We start from the raw sequence: 22,678 nt of genomic DNA on the forward strand, positions 1-22,678 counted from the left end.
AATAACTGCTGCTGAGAACAAATCCTAGGGCTCCATAAGTTTCATCTTGAATGATTCTGAATAGGCTTCAATTACAAGCAGTTGGTGAGAAGATCTACCAAAACTCAGGATGACTGTCACAATGCTATCCACGATGTTTTCCACACTATTCCACATATTCACTAAGCCTTTTGACCACATCATATTTCTTTTTCCATTTTAATGAACAGAAGTTAAAATCAGCACAACCAGAAAGTGGACTAGTGAAGCTGTGGATGGCCTGGGCTGAGCACAGAGGTGTGTTCAACAAAGCATGTGATTGTTTTCTTAGAAATCCTTAGAAATTGCCTTAGTCAATTGATGGGCCTCTCTGGCAGTGTTTTAAATTGGTTTAAGTCCTACCTGGCAGGTAGAGAATTCTTTGTTAATTGTGGTAATTATACTTCAAAAACACACAATATTGTATATGGTGTTCCACACGGCTCTATTCTGGGTCCGCTGCTCTTTTCGATCTTCATACTTCCATCAGGTCAGATTATCTCGGGGCATAATATGAGCTGCCACAGCTATGACGACAACACACAACTGTATTTATCAATAGCGCCTGATGATCCTAACTCTCTTGGTTCACTGACACAATGTCTTACTTGTGTTTCTGAATGGATGAGTAGTCATTTTCTCAAACTAAATAAGGAGAAAACAGAAGTTTTAGTGATTGGAAAATATGGATATAATGAGCGTATTAGAAATAAACTTGATCCATTAGGATTAAAAGTCAAGACAGAGGTAAAGATTTCAGGGGTAATTATTGACTCTGACTTAAATTTTAAATCACACATTAATCAGATTACTAGGACAGCATTTTTTCACTTAAGAAATATAGCAAAAGTTAGACCTCTTATAACTTTGCAAGATGCTGAGAAATTAGTTCACGCTTTTGTTTTCAGCATGATTACTGTAACGTGCTCCTCTCAGCACCACCCAAAAAAAGACATCAATCGATTGCAACTCATTTAGAATGCAGCTACCAGAATCAGAACTAGGAAAAGAAAATCTGAGCACATTTCTCCAGTTCTGATGTCACTACATTGGTTACCTGTGTCATTTAGAATTGACTTTAAAATACTGCTTATGGTTTACAAAGCCTTCAATAATCTGCTCCATCTTATACTTCAGAACGCCTCTCACCTTACTTGAAGATCTAAGGTTACGATTTGGAGTGTAAGTGTCTACTTAGAATTCTAAGAGCTAAACTTAAAAGAAGTGGTGAGGTGACCTTCTGCTGTTATGCACCTAAAATCTGAAATAGCTGACCGATAGAAATTCACCAGGCTAATAAGGTGGAGCACTTTAAAAAACTACTAAAAACTTATTTTTTTAACAATACTTTCTCATAACTTCATTTTAGTTTAATCTGGATGTTCTGTATATGCATTTTATTATCATTATCATGGTGGCCACGAAATCCGTACTAACCCCTACCTTCTCTGCTGTTCTTTTTCTGTTTTTTTGTGGAGGCGATCTGCACCACCACCAACACCTTATCAAAGCACTGTGATGTCCCTACATTGATGGATTAAAAGGCCAGAGGTCCACATGACCGTCATCATCAAGTCATTCCAAGTGAAGCCTAAAAACCATGAGGACTGATTGAGATCATTTATGTTAGACAGAATGCCTATTCCAATACAACTCGGAGTCCTGCCACGTGCAAAAGTTCGCTGATGACACTGCTATCGTGGGCTGCATCAGGAATGGGCTGCATCAGGAATGGGCTGGAGGATGAGTATAGGGACCTAATCAATGACTTTGTTAAATGGTGCGACTCAAACCACCTACACCTGAACACCAGCAAAACCAAGGAGCTGGTGGTGGATTTTAGGAGGCCTAAACCCCTCATAGACCCCGTGATCATCAGAGGTGACTGTGTGCAGATGGTGCAGACCTATAAATACCTGGGAGTGCAGCTGGATGATAAATTAGACTGGACTGCCAATACTGATGTGCTGTGCACGAAAGGACAGAGCCGGTTATACTACCTTAGAAGGCTGGCGTCCTTCAACATCTGCAATAAGATGCTGCAGATGTTCTATCAGACAGTTGTGGCGAGCACCCTCTTCTACGCGGTGGTGTGCTGGGGAGGCAGCATTAAGAGGAAAGACGCCTCATGCCTGGACAAACTGGTGAGGAAAGCAAGCTCTATTGTTGGCATGGAGCTGGACAGTTTAACATCTGTGGCAGAATGACGGGCGCTCAGCAGGCTCCTATCAATTATGGAGAATCCACTGCATCCACTGAACAGGATCATCTCCAGACAGAAGAGCAGCTTCAGCGACAGACTGCTGTCACTGTCCTGCTCCACTGACAGATTGAGGAGATCGTTCGTCCCCCAAACTATGCAACTCTTTAATTCCACCCGGAGGGTAAACGTTAACATTTAACATTATACATAGTTATTGTCTGTTTTTCACCTGCATTATTATCATTCTTTAATTTAATATTATTTATTGTATCAGTATGCTGCTGCTGAAGAATGTGAATTTCCCATTGGGATTAATAAAGTATCTATCTATCTATCTATCTATCTAGAGGGAGCTGGGTGGTCTCGTGGCCTCAGAACCCCTGCAGAGTTTGTTTTGTTTCTCCAGCTGACTGGAGTTTTTTTGTTTTTTTCTGTCCTCCCTGACCATCTGACCTTACTTTTATTCTGTTAATTAGTATTGCCTAATTTTATTTTTATATTTTGTCTTTTTTTTCTCTTTCCTGATCCTGTAAAGCACTTTGAGCTACATCACTTATATTAAAATGTGCTATAGAAAGAAATGTTGTTGTTGTTGTTGTTTTGACAGTGTTCAATGTGTCTGTATGGTATGAACCTTGTGGGTAGCCATTTGGGGGAAACGGAAGAGGGGAAGGATTTACAGTAGATGTAACACTGCAGCACACTTTTTTGGACAAAAACTTTAGGTATGTGATATCTAGCAGCATAGTCAATAACTACACCCTAAGCATGTGCTTATTGATAGATTTTGAGATTATTTGAGTTCCCCCCTTGTAAATATTAAATGAACAGATGACACTATGTATTTTTTATCAAAGTAAAACCCAACAGAATAATGCACAATTTTTAGTACATGCTCTTGTTGTTCAGTATTATGTATTACTAACATTTGCTGTAGACATTTTTTCAAGAATCACTTGTACTTTGATATACAGCGGCATTGTCATTTGTAGTGGTTTTGAAGCATCTTCTAAATATTATTTTATATTGATGCTTACTAATAATACAGAGCCTTCAACCTTCAACACCTGCGGCCCCTCAAATCAGAATGCTTTCCAGGGTCCATGTTTGTTCTACTCTCTTCTCACAACAGGTAAACCAATACAGTTATATCATTCATCAGTTTGTCAGTAATTATTATAGGCAATATCACAGATTTTTCCACAGAAATTTAAATATTGTACACTAATAAAGAGAATGCTCCCAAATGAGAAGATACGGCCATATACAAAAAAACAAAACACCAACAAGACAATCTGGCTGAGGATGTCAAACGCAAATACACGAAAAAGCTTGAATATCATTTTTTTTGTTCAACTATGATTACAAATGCACTGCCCTCTTCTCTGATTGACCCTTTTCTACCCAATCAGGTGAACAGTTTTTATTGTAAGTTTGAGGGACCATCCCTACACCGTGCTGGTCCCTACTCATAGCGCTTCTCCACCTGCCTTATTTCTCACACTCTAATCTTTCCTTCCCTTGCCTTATAACAGATACTTTACTTTCAGAGCAATTCGGTATCTTATTCCACACTAAGGGTTTATCCATACTATTGTATTTTCATTGAAAAACACAGACGTTACCCTCTGTTTTCACCTTTCACTCACTGTACAGCGACATTTATAACCCCCAAAACAGCAGACTTTTGAAAACACTCTCCAGGGACCTCATTTGTAAAGCTTGCGTACACACAAATAGAGGCTTAAAATGTGCGTATGCAACTTCCCACGCAAGCTTCAGGATTTTTTTTAAAGAAAAGTTGACACGAAAGCTTGCCTATATTTATGGCAACTCTGACCCTTGTCAGAACTGTCAGATACTGAAATATTGACCATATCAGAAAAATGGCATTAGATTCTGGTGGAATGCTAGCTCGGGGAGAGGACTGGAGTGAGGAGATTGGGTCGTGCAGACACACCAGCCCTCTTGCCTCTTGAGGCTCAGCAATGATCATTTCACAGATTCCCCTGTGGAAACCTTGTTTTTAATTTTTACTTTCTCGATAGTTTGTTCATCTTCTAGGTGCTCCACCAGAGGCTGTGAGCAACTGTGGCAGTGATGATTCAAGGACCTCACTAAACCATCCAAACAGTTGTAGAGATGGGCAGTGTGTACAAAGGGCAGGGACTTACTCAGTGGGAGCTTAGGACCCAATTGTGGGGAACTATTGCAAGCCCCAGTCCCCATCATGAATGTGGTTTAATAACTTACCCACGCCTCTCTCAGTGCTGGGTAGACACATGTTGAGGATCATTCAGTGCAGCGCTGGACATTTAAGAGCATCTAAGGTCTGTTTTTGCTCAATTTCATGTTGCACTACTGGGTGATTGGCCTCTAGGAATTACTTTCTGTTGCACACGGCCACAAATAAGTTTGAGCAAATCAAGGGTGTTGCAAAATGCGTTATGCTTTTATAATAATGGATAAGTAAATCTGCAGATAGAGAGGACTTACTGTAGAATATACATAAACAATTTTGAATAAAAATATAAATTAGTAGACTTAAATTCATCATACCCATGCAAAATAATGCGATTTTTGTGGGTTACTTGGGCTGCAAAATAGGCAGTGTGATAGACGTCCGGGGACCTTGCCCCACCGGGACCGGGAGAAGAGAAGGACCAGGAGAGGAGCAATGTCTTCCCTGGAACGCAAGAGGAAAGCCTCCCTGGATTGCATGGGGGCCACGGAGCTTGGAAACACAACCCTGTGGGGGGATGTGGCCACCGCCAGGGGGCGCCTGGACAGCTCTGGAGTCTGGGCATGCAGCACTTCCGCCACACCCGGAAGTGCTGCCGGATGCTAATTGGGGAGCACTTGGAGTACTTCTGGGTGCTGTATAAAAGAGGCCGCGTCACTCCACTCGGAGAGCCGGAGTCAGGTGGCGGTGGACAGAGCTTACAGGAGAGGGGTGGATGCGACAGAAGGAAAGAAGGACGGAGTACTGTGCTGATTTGTGCACTGTGTTTGTGCTGTGTGAAAATGGGAGAAATAAACATGTGTGATTTTGAACATCGTAAGCCTCAGTGTCTGTCTGTGTCTGGGCGGATCTTTAACAGCAGACATAAGACAGTATTATTTCACAATAATCAGAATTTCACAGTTACATGCAGTAAGTAAGATGGCTCCAGCCACATTAATGCATTTTCATTTATAAACATGTACATTTGTCTTTGTTTTCATCTTTCTTCCACACTACCCCACCATTTTCAATCACTGTAAACAAAGCTTTTAAAAACTTTCTCCAGAGCCATATACTTGTGAAAACGTAGCATCAGCATTTTGGTGTAGATGAGTGTAAACATAGTTTTCTGATAATAATTACTCAAATCATGCTCCGATTGGTCTGTGTGTATTTTGAGGCCCTTCCCTGATTGGGTCCTGCTCATTTATTGTTGTTGTTCAATTTATCAGTGCCATCTCTGTAAGGACCGATTCACACATATAGGTTGGTCTGGCATTTTTAGCCCCAGACTAGAACTCTCCCAAACCGCTTGAAAAATGACTTGCTATTATTTTCGAAGACTCTATTCACATCTAAGCGTTTTAGAAGGTTAGAAAACTCCTGTCAGCAGTAGCGTTCTGGTGGTTTTAGCCAAGCATTTGTCCCTTTGAAATGAATGGTAAAATGCTGGTAAAGAAAAATCAGTTTTACATGAAGTCACTGTCTCTTACTTTAAGCAGGATGCTTCTAAACTACACAGGGAAAAAACACGTCACACAGTGTGGAGCCAAAAATCTTCATTGAACTTGAGCTGTGTAACCCAGATCATACTTGTTGTGATGTGAGATTTTACATATTATTTGATGAATATTTTTGTATGTCTTTATTTGATTTTTAGGCAAAGCAATGTAATTTAGTGTTACTTTGGTGAGAGGCATTCGTGTTTGCCCCCCTTTTACGGCTGAGCCTCTTTGAATTTTACAACAGGATTTGGGGGATGTGTATTTTAAACCAATTTGGCAAGTGTTTCTTTGCTAAAGTCATTTCTACCCCCGCAAATGGGCTAAGGTGCACTTTAACATATGGTTTGGGGGCAGGTGTTAAGATGTTCTATTTCCCCCATTGGTCTGAAGTATGGCTATTTGGAATTGGCTTGGTTCAGAGGCCTTTAAGTACCATGATGTCCTATTGGCTCTCGGGATTGGACAGAACATCTATAAATGTATGTGTTTAACCTCAGTATCTCTCTCTTACCAACCAACATATGATGAAGAAGCATCTCTCTTGCTAACCTGAAGAGAACACAATGAACAGCACAGCTCAGCAGCCATTTTGAACAGACATGTGGCTGAAAGCTGAGCATCAATGATGCCTTAACTAGAGACATTTAAGTAACCAGAAGTCTGTGTGCCACCTGAACTACATATCATCATTTAATCAGGTTGTATGGTTGCCAATATTCAAATGTACTTTGCATTTTGTTATGATTTATGAATATTATCAATAATACTAATACATTGTTTAAACTGTAACTTAACTTCTGCTTGTCTTTTACTGCATCTAATTGCCTGAGGTTATAGATATAGAAGGGAAGGTGGGGATAAGTTATATACAATAATACCTTATAAACAGTGGTAAGTCTATGAGATTAGGCATTCTAAGGCTACATATTAATAATACAATAGGGGAAAGTAGAGCAATATATATTACTCTACCAAGATAAAACAATACTTTTTCTAATAATAAAACCCAATAAGCACATCGGGTTTGGCTGCTGTATTATCTTAGATAGTTCCTGATTAGGAACACCCCATTTTATATTTAAGCCATAAATTGTTGCATTGGGATCTTAATCATTACACTGTTATTATATTATTGAAAAGGAATGTCTGGCGATAAAATGGGTGATGGAAGCACTCCAGGTTTACCTTTAGGGATGCAAGTTTACTCTGGTAACTGATCACATTCTGTTACAATAGCTATATAGACACAAAGTTACAAATTCAAGAGTCACTAGATTGGTAATGAGTGGCATGGTGGCACAGTGGAGGCACTGCTACCTTGCAGTGGGTTCGCGTTCCGAGTCCTCCCTGTGTGGAGTTTGCATAGTCCCCGCACGTGCGCAGCTAGAGGAGGAGGAGGTTCGGAGTGGAGCACATGCTGATAGAGTGCATTGCTTTACCCACCACATGACAAACCAGCTCAGGATTTCAGATTAGGACCCCAGTGCAGCCATACAACAGGCTCACTTCAGCACCACACTAGTTCAGATGGAGTGGACCAGTGTGAGGTTTTTTCTATGGTGGCTGGAGTGCTGATTCTGCCACCAAGCCCCAGGTTTTTCCCTGCAGGTTGGAGGGCCTACTTGAAGGGCTGGATGGAGATTAACATCATACCCAGGATGGAGCAATTGTAGGTTAAGGGCCTTGCTCAAGGGCCCAACAGAGTAGAGTCACTTTTGGCGTTTTACAGGATTCAAATCGGCAACCTTCCTATTGCCAGCACAGATCCCTAGCCTCAGAGCCACCACTCTGCCCTATATGTGCAGCTAAGGGGTTCAAAAAAGGACAATTCCATGCTGGAAGAGAGGGTAGCAGAGTGTACTGATCCTTTCTCTTTTTCACTCTATTACGCCTGGGCTCGATGATGACACTTCCCGTTCCAGGTCCAATAATATCACTTCCATTTTCCAGACCTGATAACGTCACTTCTGGTTCCAGCTCCAAATACATCACTTCTGGTTCCTACCCAGATGACATCATTTCCCCTGCCCGGCTTTAAAACCGCCATGTTTTGTCTGTCTTGCCAGTTCTATTTTGGACTAATGTCTGTTAAGACCATTCAACCCAATCTTTGCTTTTATGACTGACGATTTTCAAGTATATAGGTGGCTGCCCCCTACCCTATTTGCTGTGTTGTCTGAACCATTTCACAGCATGTTCTCCCCCGTGTCTGCGTAGGTTTCCTCCCACATTCCAAAAACATACAAATTAAATGATACTAAATTAGCCCTAGTGTGTGGTCACCCTGCGATGGACTGCCGCCCTGTCCAGGGTTTGTTCCTGCCTTGTGCCCTATGCTTTCTGAGATAGGGTTGAGCAACACCCACAACCCTGTTCAGGAATAGGTGGGTTAGAAAAATGACTGATGACAAGATGGGTAATTCAATTGAAGCCTTCATATTTTTGGGGGGGGGGGGGGGGGGGTTTGGGTAAACGTTAACATTATAAAAAGTTATTGTCTGTTTTTACCTGCATTATTATCAATCTTTAATTTAATATTGTTTTTTGTATCAGTATGCTGCTGCTGGAGAATGGGAATTTCCCCTTGGGATTAATAAAGTATCTGTCTATCTATCTATCTTAAAAATATGTTAATACAGATGCCATTTCCCGATTTGTGAAAGCAAATAAATGAATGTAGCTGAGTGAAAGGATGTCACATATCCAGCTGTGCTTTCACTTTCTAGAGTTGGCTCAGTTACAGAGAAAACAAACAAAGTCGGAGAAATGCTGGATCAACTGCGGTCATGCACATGTCTCATAGTTCACTGTAAGAAAAAAATTCATAAATGACTCATTATGTAACACAAACAGTTCTTTGCCTGACTTTGGGTCTTGTGTCATGCAGACCATTCATGTCCAAAATATCAAAATATATATACTGCATGTACACTCACTGGCCACTTTATTAGGTACACCTGTTCAACTACTTGTTAATGCAAATATCTCATCAATTGATCACATGACAGCAGAGATGCTTCTTCATCATATGTTGGTTGGTAAGAGAGAGATACTGAGGTTAAACACATACATTTATAGATGTTCTGTCCAATCCAGAGAGCCAATGGGGACTGAAGTGACTTTGAACATGGAATGGTTGCTGGTGCCAGGCGGGCTGGTCTGAGGATTTCAGAAACTGCTGATCTACTGGGATTTTCACATACAACCATCTCTAGAGTTTACAGAGAATGGTCCATAAAAGAGAAGATATCCAGTTAGTGGCAGTTCTCTGGGCAAAAATGCCTTGTTGATGCCAGAGGACAGACTGGTTGAAGCTGATAGAAAGGCAAGAGTAACTCAAATAAGCACTCGTTACAACCAAGATATGCAGAAGAGCATCTCTGAGCACACAGCACATCAAACCTCGAAACAGATGGGCTGCAGCAGCAGGAGACCATGGCGGGTGCCACTCCTGTCAGCTAAGAACAGGCAACTGAGGCCACAATTCGTACAGGCTCACCAAAATTAGACAACAGAAGATTGGAAAAATGTTGCTTGGTCTGATAAGACTCGATTTCTCATTCAGATGGTAGGGTCAGAATTTGGTATCAACAACATGAAAGTATGGATCCATCCTGCCTTGTATCAATGGTTCAGACTGATGGTGGTGGTGTAGTGGTGTGGAGGATAGGTTTTGGCACACCTTGAGCCCTTTAGTATCAATTGAGCATCGTTTAAATAGCACAGACTACCTGAATATTTTTGCTGACCATGTTCATTCCTTTATGACCACAGTATACCCATCTTCTGATGGCTCCTTCCAGCAGGATAACACATCATGTTACAAAGCTCAAATCATCTCAAACTAGTTTCTTGAACATGACAGTGAGTTCGCTGTACTCAGATGGCCTTCACAGTCACAAGATCTCAATCCGTGGTGCAGTGGGAGATTTGCATTGTGTATGTGCAGTTGACAAATCTGCGTGATCTGCTATCATGTCAATATGGACCACAATCCCTGAGGAATGTTTCCAGCACCTTGTTGAATCTACGCCATGAAGAATTCTGACAGTTCTGAGGGCAAAAGGGGTTTCAACCGGGTACTAGCAAGGTGCACCTAATAAAGTGACTGGTGAGTGCATATTGGTAGTAACAACAGACTGAATAGTACAAACGTAAAATTCACAAAAAACGTTTCAGCTTATCTACTTGCAAAGCTATATATTGTTTCTTATAAAGCAAGATATTGAATAATCAATATTAACAAAACATAATGCACTTTACAAACAAATTGATTCCAGGGTAAATGCCAACCTTTTGTCTTAAATGTAGGGTGGTGACTTCTGCGATGAGACAGGTGGCCAGCATGGCATTTTTCCACAGTGGTGTTATAGATGAGATGTCCGCAGCATGTTAAGTTATTTGTCTCCATCAAAGGGCGCTGTTGGCTTTCAGAGGTGCAGCATTCCTGACCGTTGTTAATTAGGATGTTGCCACAGCAATGTACGTTCGTTCCATTCGCCACTTCATGTAGCTGGATCCCACAGCATCTTAGGGTGTTATTGGATGAATCGTATAATTTTTTTCCACAGCACAAAGGCTTCAATCCTCCATCAGATTTTGGATACCTAAAATATAGACTCACTCAGTTTGTTCATCTCAGTTTAAGTGTTAGAAGTTAGATCAAATAAGATGTGAAACACTTTTGAAGAGATGCTTGCTCTCTCTTTCATAGGAAACAGCAAAAACAAAATGGGAGAACGGATCTTAGAATCTGGCAGATTAGCTCACCTAACAATACAGAACATAACTTACGTTAGGCTCTGCTCATGTGCCATGGTGGTTTTTTAGAGTTATTTTCCAGTCTGTGCTTTGGGAGGTCAGGATTAGTTCTATTTCTATTAAGCATGTGTGACATCACTTCAAATGCAACTCAAGCACAAAAATGACAGCGCTGTATGCCCTGGTTATCATTTTTATTTTATACTAACAACTTGGCTAATTTGAATGCAATTTTATTATCAGAATAAAATAAATACATCTCCCACTCATGTGCTCACATATTCTGATCGGTCTTTCAGAAAATAACAAATCATCATTAACTGTCCCGCTAGTTATGTTTAGTTGAGATTTACATATACAGTAGAATGTGATTCTGGAAGCAGAAAATGAATTTTAATAATCATTTAACGAGTAAAAACATGGTAAAAAAAGCCTGCTTATTGTCATGCATGTGTGTCGGGGGACCTCCTCATGGGCTCGATTGAGGAATGTGATAATCTGCTGGGACAAGAGGGGGCACTGCTGCTAACATTCTCTTCTCCTTCTCTCCCCACAGCTCAGAGAAGTCACCCAACTTAGACACTTAGCCCCCACCCTTTCCGGCCCTCGCTGTAAAGGAGTCCTGCTGCCCAGAAGGAGCTGGCATTCACTCCAGAGAGCAAACCGGCGAGACATGGCTGGACATTGGATGTGGCCACTTTGTCACATATCCCGTGAATGCAATGACTGCTTGCAGTCTGTGACTCATGCACATCACCAAGTGCTGAGGATCTTCTCTGGTGAAGTTCTGCTAAGCTGCTAATGCAGCCATCTTCAAGCTCCTGCTTGTTTCGGGGGGCTGTCCCCTTCTGTTTTCTCTTCAGCATATGGAAGACCTGCTTAATTGGATTTAAATCGGGTGACTGGCTTGGTCATGCAAGATTTTTCCATTTTTTAGCTTTGTAAAACTCCTGTGTTGCCTTATTATAATAACTTTTCACGGTTATATAGTGCGTTCTCACTACTGAAAGCACTTTACACAGTGGGTGTGCAGCCAGATTAACCACTACTACTGTGTAGTGTCTACCTGGATGATGCAATGGTAGCATTTTTGAGCCGGTTATGCTCACCACACATTAGCTATTAGGTGTTAAAGCGATGAGTGTGAGAGCCAATTAGAGACAGGGGATGATTAGGGGGCTAGAATAACTTAGCCTGGACATCGGGATAAACCCTACTCTTTACAAAGGATGCCCAGGGATCTTTTATGTCCATAGAGAGTGAGGACCTTGGTTTTACCGTACGTCTCATCTGAAGGATGGTACCATTTTTACAGCACAGTGTTCCTGTTACTGCAGTGGGGTATTGGGATCCACGTTCAGACCACAGGGTAAGTGCCCCCTGCTGGTCTCACCTGCCAGCAGAATGTAGGATAAACATCATCCAATTAGTTTGAAGGCATTTGCTGGAACTTAAGCAGATCAGATGTTTCTACACACCTCAGAATTCATTGTTCAACTACTGTCAGCAGTTCCATCATCAATGAAGCGAAGTGTGCAAGGACCTGTGGCAGCCATACATGCACAAGCCATAACAACCCCACTGACATGTTTAACAGATGAGGTGGTCTGCTTTGGATCTTGGGCAGTTCCTGTTCGTCTCCACACTTTACTCTTGCCATCACTCTAATGAGGTTCATCATTGTCTTGTCTGTCCATAAGACCTTTTTCCCAGAATTCTCTCTCTCTCTCTCTTTTTCCCAGAATTCTCTGGGCTCTTTGAAGTCCTTTTTCACAAACTGTAATCTGTCCATCTTTTTTGTGGCTAACTAGTGGTTTGCATCTTGCAGTGTGACCTTTATATTTCTGTTCATGGAGTCTTCTGTGGATAGTCGTCTCTGACACGTCCACATCTGCCTCCTGTTTCTGATCTGTCGGACAGGCGTTGGAGGCTTTTTCTTGACTAGAGTACGGATTTTTCTGTCATCAACAGTGGAGGTCTTCCTTGGCCTACCAGTCCCTTTGAGATTACTGAGCTCATCAGTGTGTTCTTTCTTCTTAATGATATTCCAGACAGTTGATTCTAGAATGGCTTCTTTGACTTTCATTGGCACAGCTCTTATCATCATGTGAAACAATGGCAACTACAGACTCCAAAGGGTAAAAGCAAGCTGAGTTATCTTATGATGCCATGAAACCCAACTGAGGAATCACAAACACCAGTGACACAAACATTATGCTGCCCTGAAATAGGGGTACCTTGCATAAAAAAGTGTATGATAATCCCCTTAAATGAAAGTTGGCAATGTGCACTTTAATCATGCCTGAATTGTTTGATTTGTAATTTTAAACTGAGGAGCAGAGGGGGGAATCAAGGAGAAATACGCCTTTGTCCCAAACATTATGGAAGGCACTGTTTATTAGATATGGCTCCTCATTGCATTGTCTAGGATTGTTTAGCCAATTTAATATTGTTGGGTTTCTGTTGTCAAGCATTGCGTCCCTCCTTAATGTAATGTGAAAGCTGATTAGCTAAAGCTGAATGACAGTCTGACCGAGGCAGCCTGGGGGCAGAGCAAACCCTAACAGGATTTGGTAAGGGGCAATCCATATTTATACTGTGGATTCTTTGCATCCTGCTACATAACCCTTTCCATTTTAAATGGCTGCAGATCTCTGTTCATCTGTGTTTTACAGCCATACTGTATGTCTCTAGTTAAACGGCTTGAAAAGATACCCGTACAAGACTGGAAACAACAGATACTGAATATTTATTTAATGAAGTGCCTTTCACAATGCACATCATCATAAAGTGCTTGAAAGAAACAACTAAGGAAATGTAACAAGTAAGTAACAGAAGACGGACCTATAAGCAGAAAATTGGAAGTACAAGGTGTCCCGGTAGCTGTCCTAGAAAATGGACTACAAATGAGTTACAGTGGGCCATGCCCATGTGCTGCAGTGATGTGCTGTGTCTACATACCCTGCAGGCTGAGGAAAGCTTCTGGAAGAATATAAATGTTCACCATATAAAAGGTTAATAGCTTTCAATTTGGCAGTCAAAGAACAATAGATAGCCACAGAAAAAAAATGGCAGACAAAGGAAAAGAAAAAAATTAGCAACTGAGGTTTAAAAAAAAGATTTTAGACAGTAAAAAGGGCATTGGAAACCCTTAGGGGAGGGTGAGCCATTAATTATTTTATGTGTATTACTAGGGGGGCAATCCCCCCTGGCACCTATGGCACCCAATCCCCTGTTGTGGCATAGGGTCATCGTAAGTCGACCGGCAGCTAACTAAATCACCTAAATACAAACATTGGTGTTATGAGTAGATCTTGTTTTTTTAATAGTTTGTTCCTGTGAAAGAAAGTTTACTCAATCAAAAATAAAAACCACGACGATATTAACTCTTTTAGGGCGGATGTCAACTTTTGTCGACAAGGTGGGGTTGAGGGCGAATGTCGACAAAAGTCGACATCCTGGGATAGAGAGCGACAATCAGCTGTTAATGGCGACAAAACTCACTGTCACGTCACAGGCATTCCCTCTCTTCTTGGAGGAATGTTAGACTCATTGACTCTGCATCTAATCCTTGTGTGTGCGTGAGTTATGAAATGTGAACAAAGGTAAGATGCTTCACTCCCTCGTGAGATGTCGATGCCGAATGCAGAAAAGAAAATATTCGGCAGACGATGTTTTGCGCATTATTGCAGAGTCGAACTTTGATTTTTCAGAATCGGATTTTATTGACAGTGATCAGGAGATCAGCTGATGCCGGCTCCTTACTCTCTTGCTCGATCGGAGACCAGCCAATGCCACCCCAGCTGATCGGCTGGCAGCTGAGCACATTTGCGCTGTCGATGCACCTACGGCAAGGTTCGCATGGGAGGAATACCCAGACATTGATCCATGGGAGCCAAACTGGCTACTGGACTTCACAAGAAGGCACGGCTTGCTGCTGGACACGATGGATTGCCAGCCGCTGGACTACTTCAATCTGTTTTTTCCTGAGGCTGCTTTTCAGCTAATATCAGACGAGGCAAACAAGTATGCAGAGCAATTCACGTATTTCAAAGTGGAAGCCCACAACAAAACACGAGATGAAGGGCTTTATGGCATTGCAAATAGAGATGGGACTAGACTGGCGATATAACTTCAGGGAGCATTGGTCCAAACGTGCTTTGTCCCCTGGTGGCTTTGGACAGGTTATGCCGCGTGATGATAGATATGTGCTGCCGCACAGTTTTATTCACTTCTGTGATAACCAGAAGCAAATCCCAAGGGGTGAGCCAGGCTATAACCCCATGTATAAAGTTCAGCCCCTGCTGGACATTGTGGAGCCAACATATAAACAATTTTATCAGCCTGGCCGTGATTTGTCTGTGCATGAATCAATGATAAAATACAAGGGACACCTTTTTTTCCGCCAATATATGCCAGACAAACCCACAAAGTATGGCATAAAGGATTTTGTACTGGCAGAAGCAAACACTGGTTTCTGCCTGAAAGTACATATTACATGTACAGGAGAGCATTCCTTTCAAAGAGAGAACTGTCCCTTGACAAGTCAGGTTGTGCTGGAGCTGCTTCAGGGCTATGAACATTTGGGTCATGTTGTGTACATGGACAATTTTTATACATGCCCAGAATTGTTCATGGAGCTACAGAGCAGGGGAATTGGAGCTTGTGGCACAGTGAGGGTGAACAGGAGACACAGGCCTTCACAGGCTGAAGAGGAAAGGAGGTGACGATCAGGTTTTCATGCGGGTGGATAACTTGGTGGCATTGGAATGGTATGATGTCAAACGGGTGACTTGTCTCTCTACAGTTCACACCAACAATATATGTGAGAAAGTTATTCGTTCAAAGGGAAACCCAGAAGGTAGGAAGCTGGACAAGCCAGTTACACTTGAGGAGTATAATTGTAAAATGGCTGGAGTTGATCGACTGGATCAGATGATGGGGTCATATGCTTACGGCCATAAGTCCACCAAGTGGTACTACACTGTGTACCATCGCATGCGTGAGATTGCACTTACAAATGGATATATATTGTTCAAGCAGGCAAACAGTGACAGCACTATGACTGCGGTAGATTTCCGCAAGAAAGTGGTTGACAGCTTGCTGGCAGATTATGTTGCAGTTTCTTTGGCAAAGCGAGGAAGACCATCACAAAGAGCAGTGCCAGACAGGCTGACTGAGCGCCACTTTCCTGCAACATATGAGGGCAAAAAGTACAAGCCTGACTGTGTTGTGTGCAGCAACAGACAATTGAAAAAGAGGCACCAGTGCAACACGTATTGTAAGCAGTGCAACGTGGCAATGCATGCAATTGGCTGCTTTGAGCGATATCAGACTTTGCAGCACTTTGCTTTGTAACATGTACAGTATGTGAAATCATATAGTATGCAGGCTCATACAACATGCAAAACAGTTACATTTTTCAAAAATAAATATTTTTTGCTGATTTGATATGTTAAACAATTGCTTTGTGTTCTTTTTTTTTTAAAAAGTTAGTTTTTGGAAAAATATTCAGCTCTGGGAGAAAAGAAGGAAAAAAAAATAGCCCTAAAAGAGTTAAAAACCACGACTTTCTTGATATTTAATTTATAATTTAAGAATGGAATAAGAATCTGAAAATCTAACAACATCACATTAAAGATCGACAAATTCTGAAAAGAATTTATAGAACTAACATGGATCACTACCATCTACAAGCTTGTATAATGGTCATGGTGCTGAGGCCTTTCCTCTTCTCGCTATACACTTCCTCACTAAACCCCGTCATCAAGACCCACGGTTTCTCTTATTGGTGTTATGATGACGATATGCAGCTTTATCTATCTATCTATCTATCTATCGGGCCACACAGTATCACCTAGAATCTTTGCATGACTGAAATTGCCACCTGGATGATGGAACACCATCTCCAGCTCAACTTGGCAAACACCTTCTTGTTATCAAAGCTCACTCATCTGTTCAGCACCCCATCTCTCTTTGTTTTCACTGTCTGTACATAACCTTGAAATGGTGATCTATGACCAGCTGTCCTTCAGAGACCTATACAATATAGGTCTATACAATATCTGCAAAATAAGACCATATCTAACAGAGTATGCAGCACACCTCCTGGTCCAGGCTTTGGTCTTGTCATGTCTGGACTACTGCAACTGTCTTCCGCTCATAGGGGTACTGGCATGTGTCACCAAACCACTGCAGATGATTCCAAATGCAGTAGCGTTCAATCAGCATAGATCATTCCTCTCTTCAGATCACTATGTTGGCTCCTTGTAGTGGCACATATTAATTTCAAATCCTTGATGCTTGCGTACTGAGTAGTCAATAGTTCAGCACCAGTATTTATGAAGACACTTGTGAGGTACTCTGCTCCTTCATGACTATTCAGGTCTGCTGATGAACAGCATCTGGTGATCTCACTGCTGTGTGGTATCAAATCTCAGTCCAGACTCATGTAGCTCCTGGCTGGTGGAATGAGCTGCCCACCTCCACTCGGAATTCTGACTCCCTCAATGTTTTTAAGAAGCGTATGTAAGACTCTTGTGTTTGGTGAATTTCTGTCTAACTGATGTTAACAGGACTGTATTTTAGTTGTGAGATCTCCACTTGAGGGGATCAGCTTTGTACCTTTTATCTTTAACACTTGTTTAAAAAATAACAGTCTTCCAGACGGATGTTACTCATCATTATTGCAATGTTTCAGAATTCACTTACCTTCGTCCATTACAGCAGATATCATTCAATGGATTATAGAGGACCTTTCCACAACAAATGCCATCGTTTTGCTGATGAACGATGTCTTCACAAACTATTTCATTATCTGGATTATATGGGATGCTGCCATGGCAAGCTTTCTCACCAGCTGAGATTTTATATTTTATTTGATTGCAGCAGATAAACTTCCCCGCATCATCAAGAAAGCTGTCCTCACCGATGTACTGTGAATAGAAAAGAGAACACAATTCACAATTCTCAAGTGGCTTAATTGCAATCTTTTAAGTCAAACTCTCAGATGTGATTTTTATGCACTTTTATACATTGCTGAATTGGTGGGGGCAAGCTCATTAGTGGGCCCTCCTCAAGGAACACCACCCAGCACACAACGTACACAATTCCCATTGATTGATGTCTTAAGTGAGGAGACAACTGAGAAGACTACACACAGGAAAAGCTGCAGGACCAGATGGAGTCAATCCTCGAGTTCTTAAAGCCTGTGCTGACCTACTTTGTGGTGTCCTCTGTCACCTGTTCAGTCCGTCACTAAGGCTTCAAAAAGTGCCACCAATATGGAGAACATCTTGCATCGTTCCTGTTCCAAACAAGCCATGTACATGTACACCTAAGGACTTACATCTCAAATCATGAAGACCTTTGAGTGGCTGGTCATGGATTATGTGAGTCCTCTTGTGAAAGACCACCTGGACCCACTTCAGTGTGTCAATTGGATAAAGAAAAAAATAAACCTGCACTCTGTTGTTGCACTTGTAGATTTTGTGAGCCTCTGATCCGGAATTTTACTAATGGAAAGTATGGGTGTAGTCTGAGGGTGGAGTGTTGGTTTACTGAATATCCATTTCCCTCTTTACAGTAGACAAACAGCAAACAGAACAAGACATCCCAAAATGCTCACGAGAGGGGGGTATACTGCCAAACCCCTGTTTTGAATAAGGGTAGACACAGAATCCTTATAACATAAAAAGATGTATTTCCTCAGAATGGTCTGTCACAGAAAAGACGATCTGTGGAGCAGAAGAGGCAATAGGAGTTGCCTAAAACAATAAGCAAACACAACCCTAATACAGAATCCTGATACAAATTCAAAAACATGAAGCATGAAGTCAAAAATCCAGTAAATCACACAAGCTTAGCAAAACACAGGAGCTCACCAACTCCAGACCACATTCACAATGAACTGTCAAAAAACTGTGGAATAGGGCGGGTGATTGGCAGGTGGCCCCCAAAACACATGGAAGACAGCACAGGCATAGCAAACAAAATGGAACATTATCATACGTCAGCAACTCCAAATTGAACAAAACCCCAGCCAAAGGAGGAATCCTAGTTAGCAGCACAGCAGAAGGCATCATTCTACCGCATGAGCCTGTCAAGAGCAGACCTTTTGAGAACTTACAGAAGGCACCAAATTCTCAATTTTCCCTAACAGGGTGATTTTTTTTTCTTTTTTTTTCAGTTGCTACTATATTACAATAACTTTATTATTATTATTAATAATAATAATAATAATAATAATAATACATTTTATTAACATAGCATCTTTCCCATGCTCAAGCCGCTTATTAAATGGGGTCTTGCTGGCTGGAACCCCAACCTTCCTGCTGACCTGCTTGTTACTATTTTATACTATACATAAAAAAATACCTTTCCCTGATGTGATTACTTTTTAAATCCATACTCTTTTTTTTTTTTTTGGTCACAAATAGTAAAAACTGTTTCAAGCTTACAGTTTATTTACTTTGAAAAGGACATTTATGAATTACAGTAATCCCTCCTCCATCGCAGGGGTTGCGTTCCAGAGCCACCTGCGAAATAAGAAAATCCGCGAAGTAGAAACCATATGTTTATATGGTTGTTTTTATATTGACATGCTTGGGTCACAAATTTGCGCAGAAACACAGGAGGTTGTAGAGAGACAGGAACGTTATTCAAACACTGCAAACAAACATTTGTCTCTTTTTCAAAAGTTTAAACTGTGCTCCATGACAAGACAGAGATGACAGTTCCGTCTCATAATTAAAAGAATGCAAACATATCTTCCTCTTCAAAGGAGTGCGCGTCAGGAGCAGAGACTGTCACAGAGATAGAGAAAAGCAAACAAATCAATAGGGCTGTTTGGCTTTTAAGTATGCGAAGCACCGCAGTACAAAGCTGTTGAAGGCGGCAGCTCACACCCCCTCCGTCAGGAGCAGGGAGAGAGATAGAGAGAGACAGAGATTGTTTTTCAATCAAAAATCAATACGTGCCCTTCGAGCTTTTAAGTATGAAAAGCACCGTGCAGCATGTCGTTTCAGGAAGCAGCTGCACACAAAAGATAGCAACGTGAAGATAATCTTTCAGCATTTTTAGACGAGCGTCCGTATCGTCTAGGTGTGTGAACAGCCCCCCTGCTCAATCCCCCTACATCAGGATCAGAGAAAGTCAGCGCAAGACAGAGAGAAAAGTAAGCTGGGTAGCCTCTCAGCCATCTGCCAATAGCATCCCTTGTATGAAATCAACTGGGCAAACCAACTGAGGAAGCATGTACCAGAAATTAAAAGACCCATTGTCCGCAGAAATCCGCGAACCAGCAAAAAATCCGCGATATATATTTAAATATGCTTACATATAAAATCCGCGATGGAGTGAAGCCGCGAAAGGCGAAGCGCGATATAGCGAGGGATTACTGTATAGTACCAATTTTATTCGTTATTTTATTTTTTATATGGGAAGTCACATGGATTTTATTCCATTCTTTCTCCAGTTCCATTAAGTAACCTTCACTAATTACACACTAAAAATAAAAAATATTCATTCAATTGAACAGCTCAGTCTGTCCTTTTTATTCTCTACAGTTGTCACTTCTTTGTGTGTTTCTGAATGGATAAGTAGTAATTTTCTCAAACTAAATAAGGAGAAAACAGAAATCTTAGTTGTTGGCAGAAATGAATATAATGAGGGTATTAGAAATAAACGTGATCCATTAGGATTAAAAGTCAAGACAGAGGCAAAGAATTTAGGGGTAAGTATTGACCCTGACCTAAATTTTAAATCACATATTAATCAGATCACTAGGACAGAATTTTTTCAATTAAGAAATATAGAAAAAGTTAGGCCCCTTAAAACTTTGTAAAATGCTGAGAAATTAGCTCAAGCATTTGTTTTCAGTCGGATAGATTACTGTAACACACTCCTCTCAGGACCACCCAAAAAAGACATCAATCGATTTGAACTTGTGCAGAATGCAGCTGCTAGAACCTTAACTAGGAAAAGAAAATCCTAATGTCACTACACTGGTTACCAGTGTCATTAGAATCGACTTTAAAATACCGCTTATGGTTTACAAAGCCTTCAATAATCTGACTCAGTCCTATATTTTCAGAATGCCTCTCGCCTTACACTCCAAATCGTAACCTCAGATCTTCAAATGAGGGTCTGCTTATTATTCCAAAACCTAAACTTAGAGGTGGTAAGGTGGCCTTCTGCTGTTATACACCTAAAATCTGGAATAGCTTACTGATAGCCGATAGGCTAATACAGTGGACCTTTTTAAAAAAACTGCTAAAAACTCATTATTTTAACATGGCTTTCTCATAGCTTCATTTTAGTTTAATCCTGATATTTTGTATATGCTTTTAATTATCATTATCATTAATGGTGGCTCTGAAATCCGTACTAAGCCCTAGTTTCTCTGCAGTTCATTTTCATTCTCTGCGCCCCCACCACCTGATCAGGGCACCGTGCTGTCCCTCCATTGATGGATTGAAGGCCAGAGGTCCACATGACCATCATCATCAAGTTCTTCCATGTGAAGCATGAAAACCATGTGTACTGATTGAGATCACTTACAGTATGTTAGGTAGAATGCCCATATTGGGTGGTCTCATAACCTGGAAACCCTACAGATGTTGTTTTTTTCATCAGCTGTCTGGACTTGTTTTTTTTTTTTCCTCCTTAGCCATCGGATCTTACTTTTATTCTATGTTAATTAGTATTGTCTAATTTTATTTTTATATTTTGTCTTTTTTCTCTTTCTTCATCCTGTAAAGCACTTTGAATAACATAATTTCTATGAAAATGTGCTATAGAAATAAATATTGTTGTTGTTTGTGACTACTCCAGTGGTCTGTTTAACAACATTTAACCAATTTGTATGATGTGATCTTTCCCTGTTCAACCCACACTAAATGTCATTTAGAAATAAGTTTCCTTACAGATCGTACTTTTATTCAGTGGTTTTCAAGTTCAGTCCTGGGGGAACCCCCCATTGTGTCTTCAGCATTTTGTTTGAAATGACCTCCGCTTTTTTATTGGTCTCTTACCTTAGTCGAGCTGTTAAACTGTTACTTCCCAGTTTCTATGCTTTTGTGTCATACAAGAAATTTCAAAACTGGGCTTGCCAAATTGTACTAAAATGTTTTATTATTTAGTGCTTTTATTTACCTTAGTTTTTAAGATTTTCCTCATCATCATAATCCTGAATTTTGATTTGTTCTGGTTATTTATCCCACAAACTCCTCTCTTAAAATAATGGTGCCAAAGAAACACATCAAGTGCCATTAAAGAACCAGGATTTTTAAGAGTGCATATAATCAAATATTATGGTGTGTGTGTGTGTGTGTGTGTGTGTGTGCGTTTGTTATTCTCCCACATTGCTCCCATCCCACCCATAGTCTCTTTGTCCTACCTCAATCTGTCAGAAGGTACTGCAGAATCCAAACCAGTTCTGCAAGGAACTACAGCACTAGGACCTCCAGAGCAAGAGTGAGACCATCGAGGGATGGAAGAAATTTAATTGGCATACTGGACAAAAAGTGGTCTCAAAGAGGGAGAGCAGGAGCAGATTTGTCTCTTTTAAGGATTAAGAAGACTGTCCTGGTGACACTGCCTTCTTAACATTACTGAAGGCATGTACAGGGCCTTGAATATAATGTTATTTTTTTATTTTTGATCCTTTACTTGGACTCTAGCCTTCTATATACCTCTATCAGAGAATTACAAATGAGAAAATTCTGAACCAATGGCCCTAATCCAAATGTAGGGCTACATCTCATCCAAGAATAGGCGTTAGTGCCACTTTGAGCACACAGACTCATGGAACATGCAGTTACGTTTGGTGGTGAATCATGGACAACGAATTGATTGACTGGTATGTAGAAGGAAGTCAGAAATGAGAGAGAAAGTTGAAGAGAGATTGAAGGTGAAATGAAGAAAAAAACAATATTTTCTTTTTATTTAAACTGCAACCTTGCTAAA

At 40.9% G+C, this 22,678-nt stretch overlaps 1 protein-coding gene across 1 annotated transcript in view; it reads right to left on the reverse strand.

Annotated features, from left to right (window-relative positions):
* LOC114665723 (galaxin-like) overlaps positions 1-22,678 on the reverse strand; it is a 49,175-nt gene that overhangs the window by 15,092 nt on the left and 11,405 nt on the right. Inside the window, exons 4-5 of the mRNA XM_028820347.2 lie at positions 17,423-17,646; positions 10,244-10,557 (exon numbers count right to left, since the gene is read on the reverse strand). Of these exons, the coding sequence (XP_028676180.2) occupies positions 10,244-10,557; positions 17,423-17,646 (538 nt within the window). The remainder of the gene's footprint in view (positions 1-10,243; positions 10,558-17,422; positions 17,647-22,678) is intronic.

Source organism: Erpetoichthys calabaricus, chromosome 1, assembly GCF_900747795.2.
Source record: "Erpetoichthys calabaricus chromosome 1, fErpCal1.3, whole genome shotgun sequence".
NCBI lineage: Eukaryota > Metazoa > Chordata > Cladistia > Polypteriformes > Polypteridae > Erpetoichthys > Erpetoichthys calabaricus.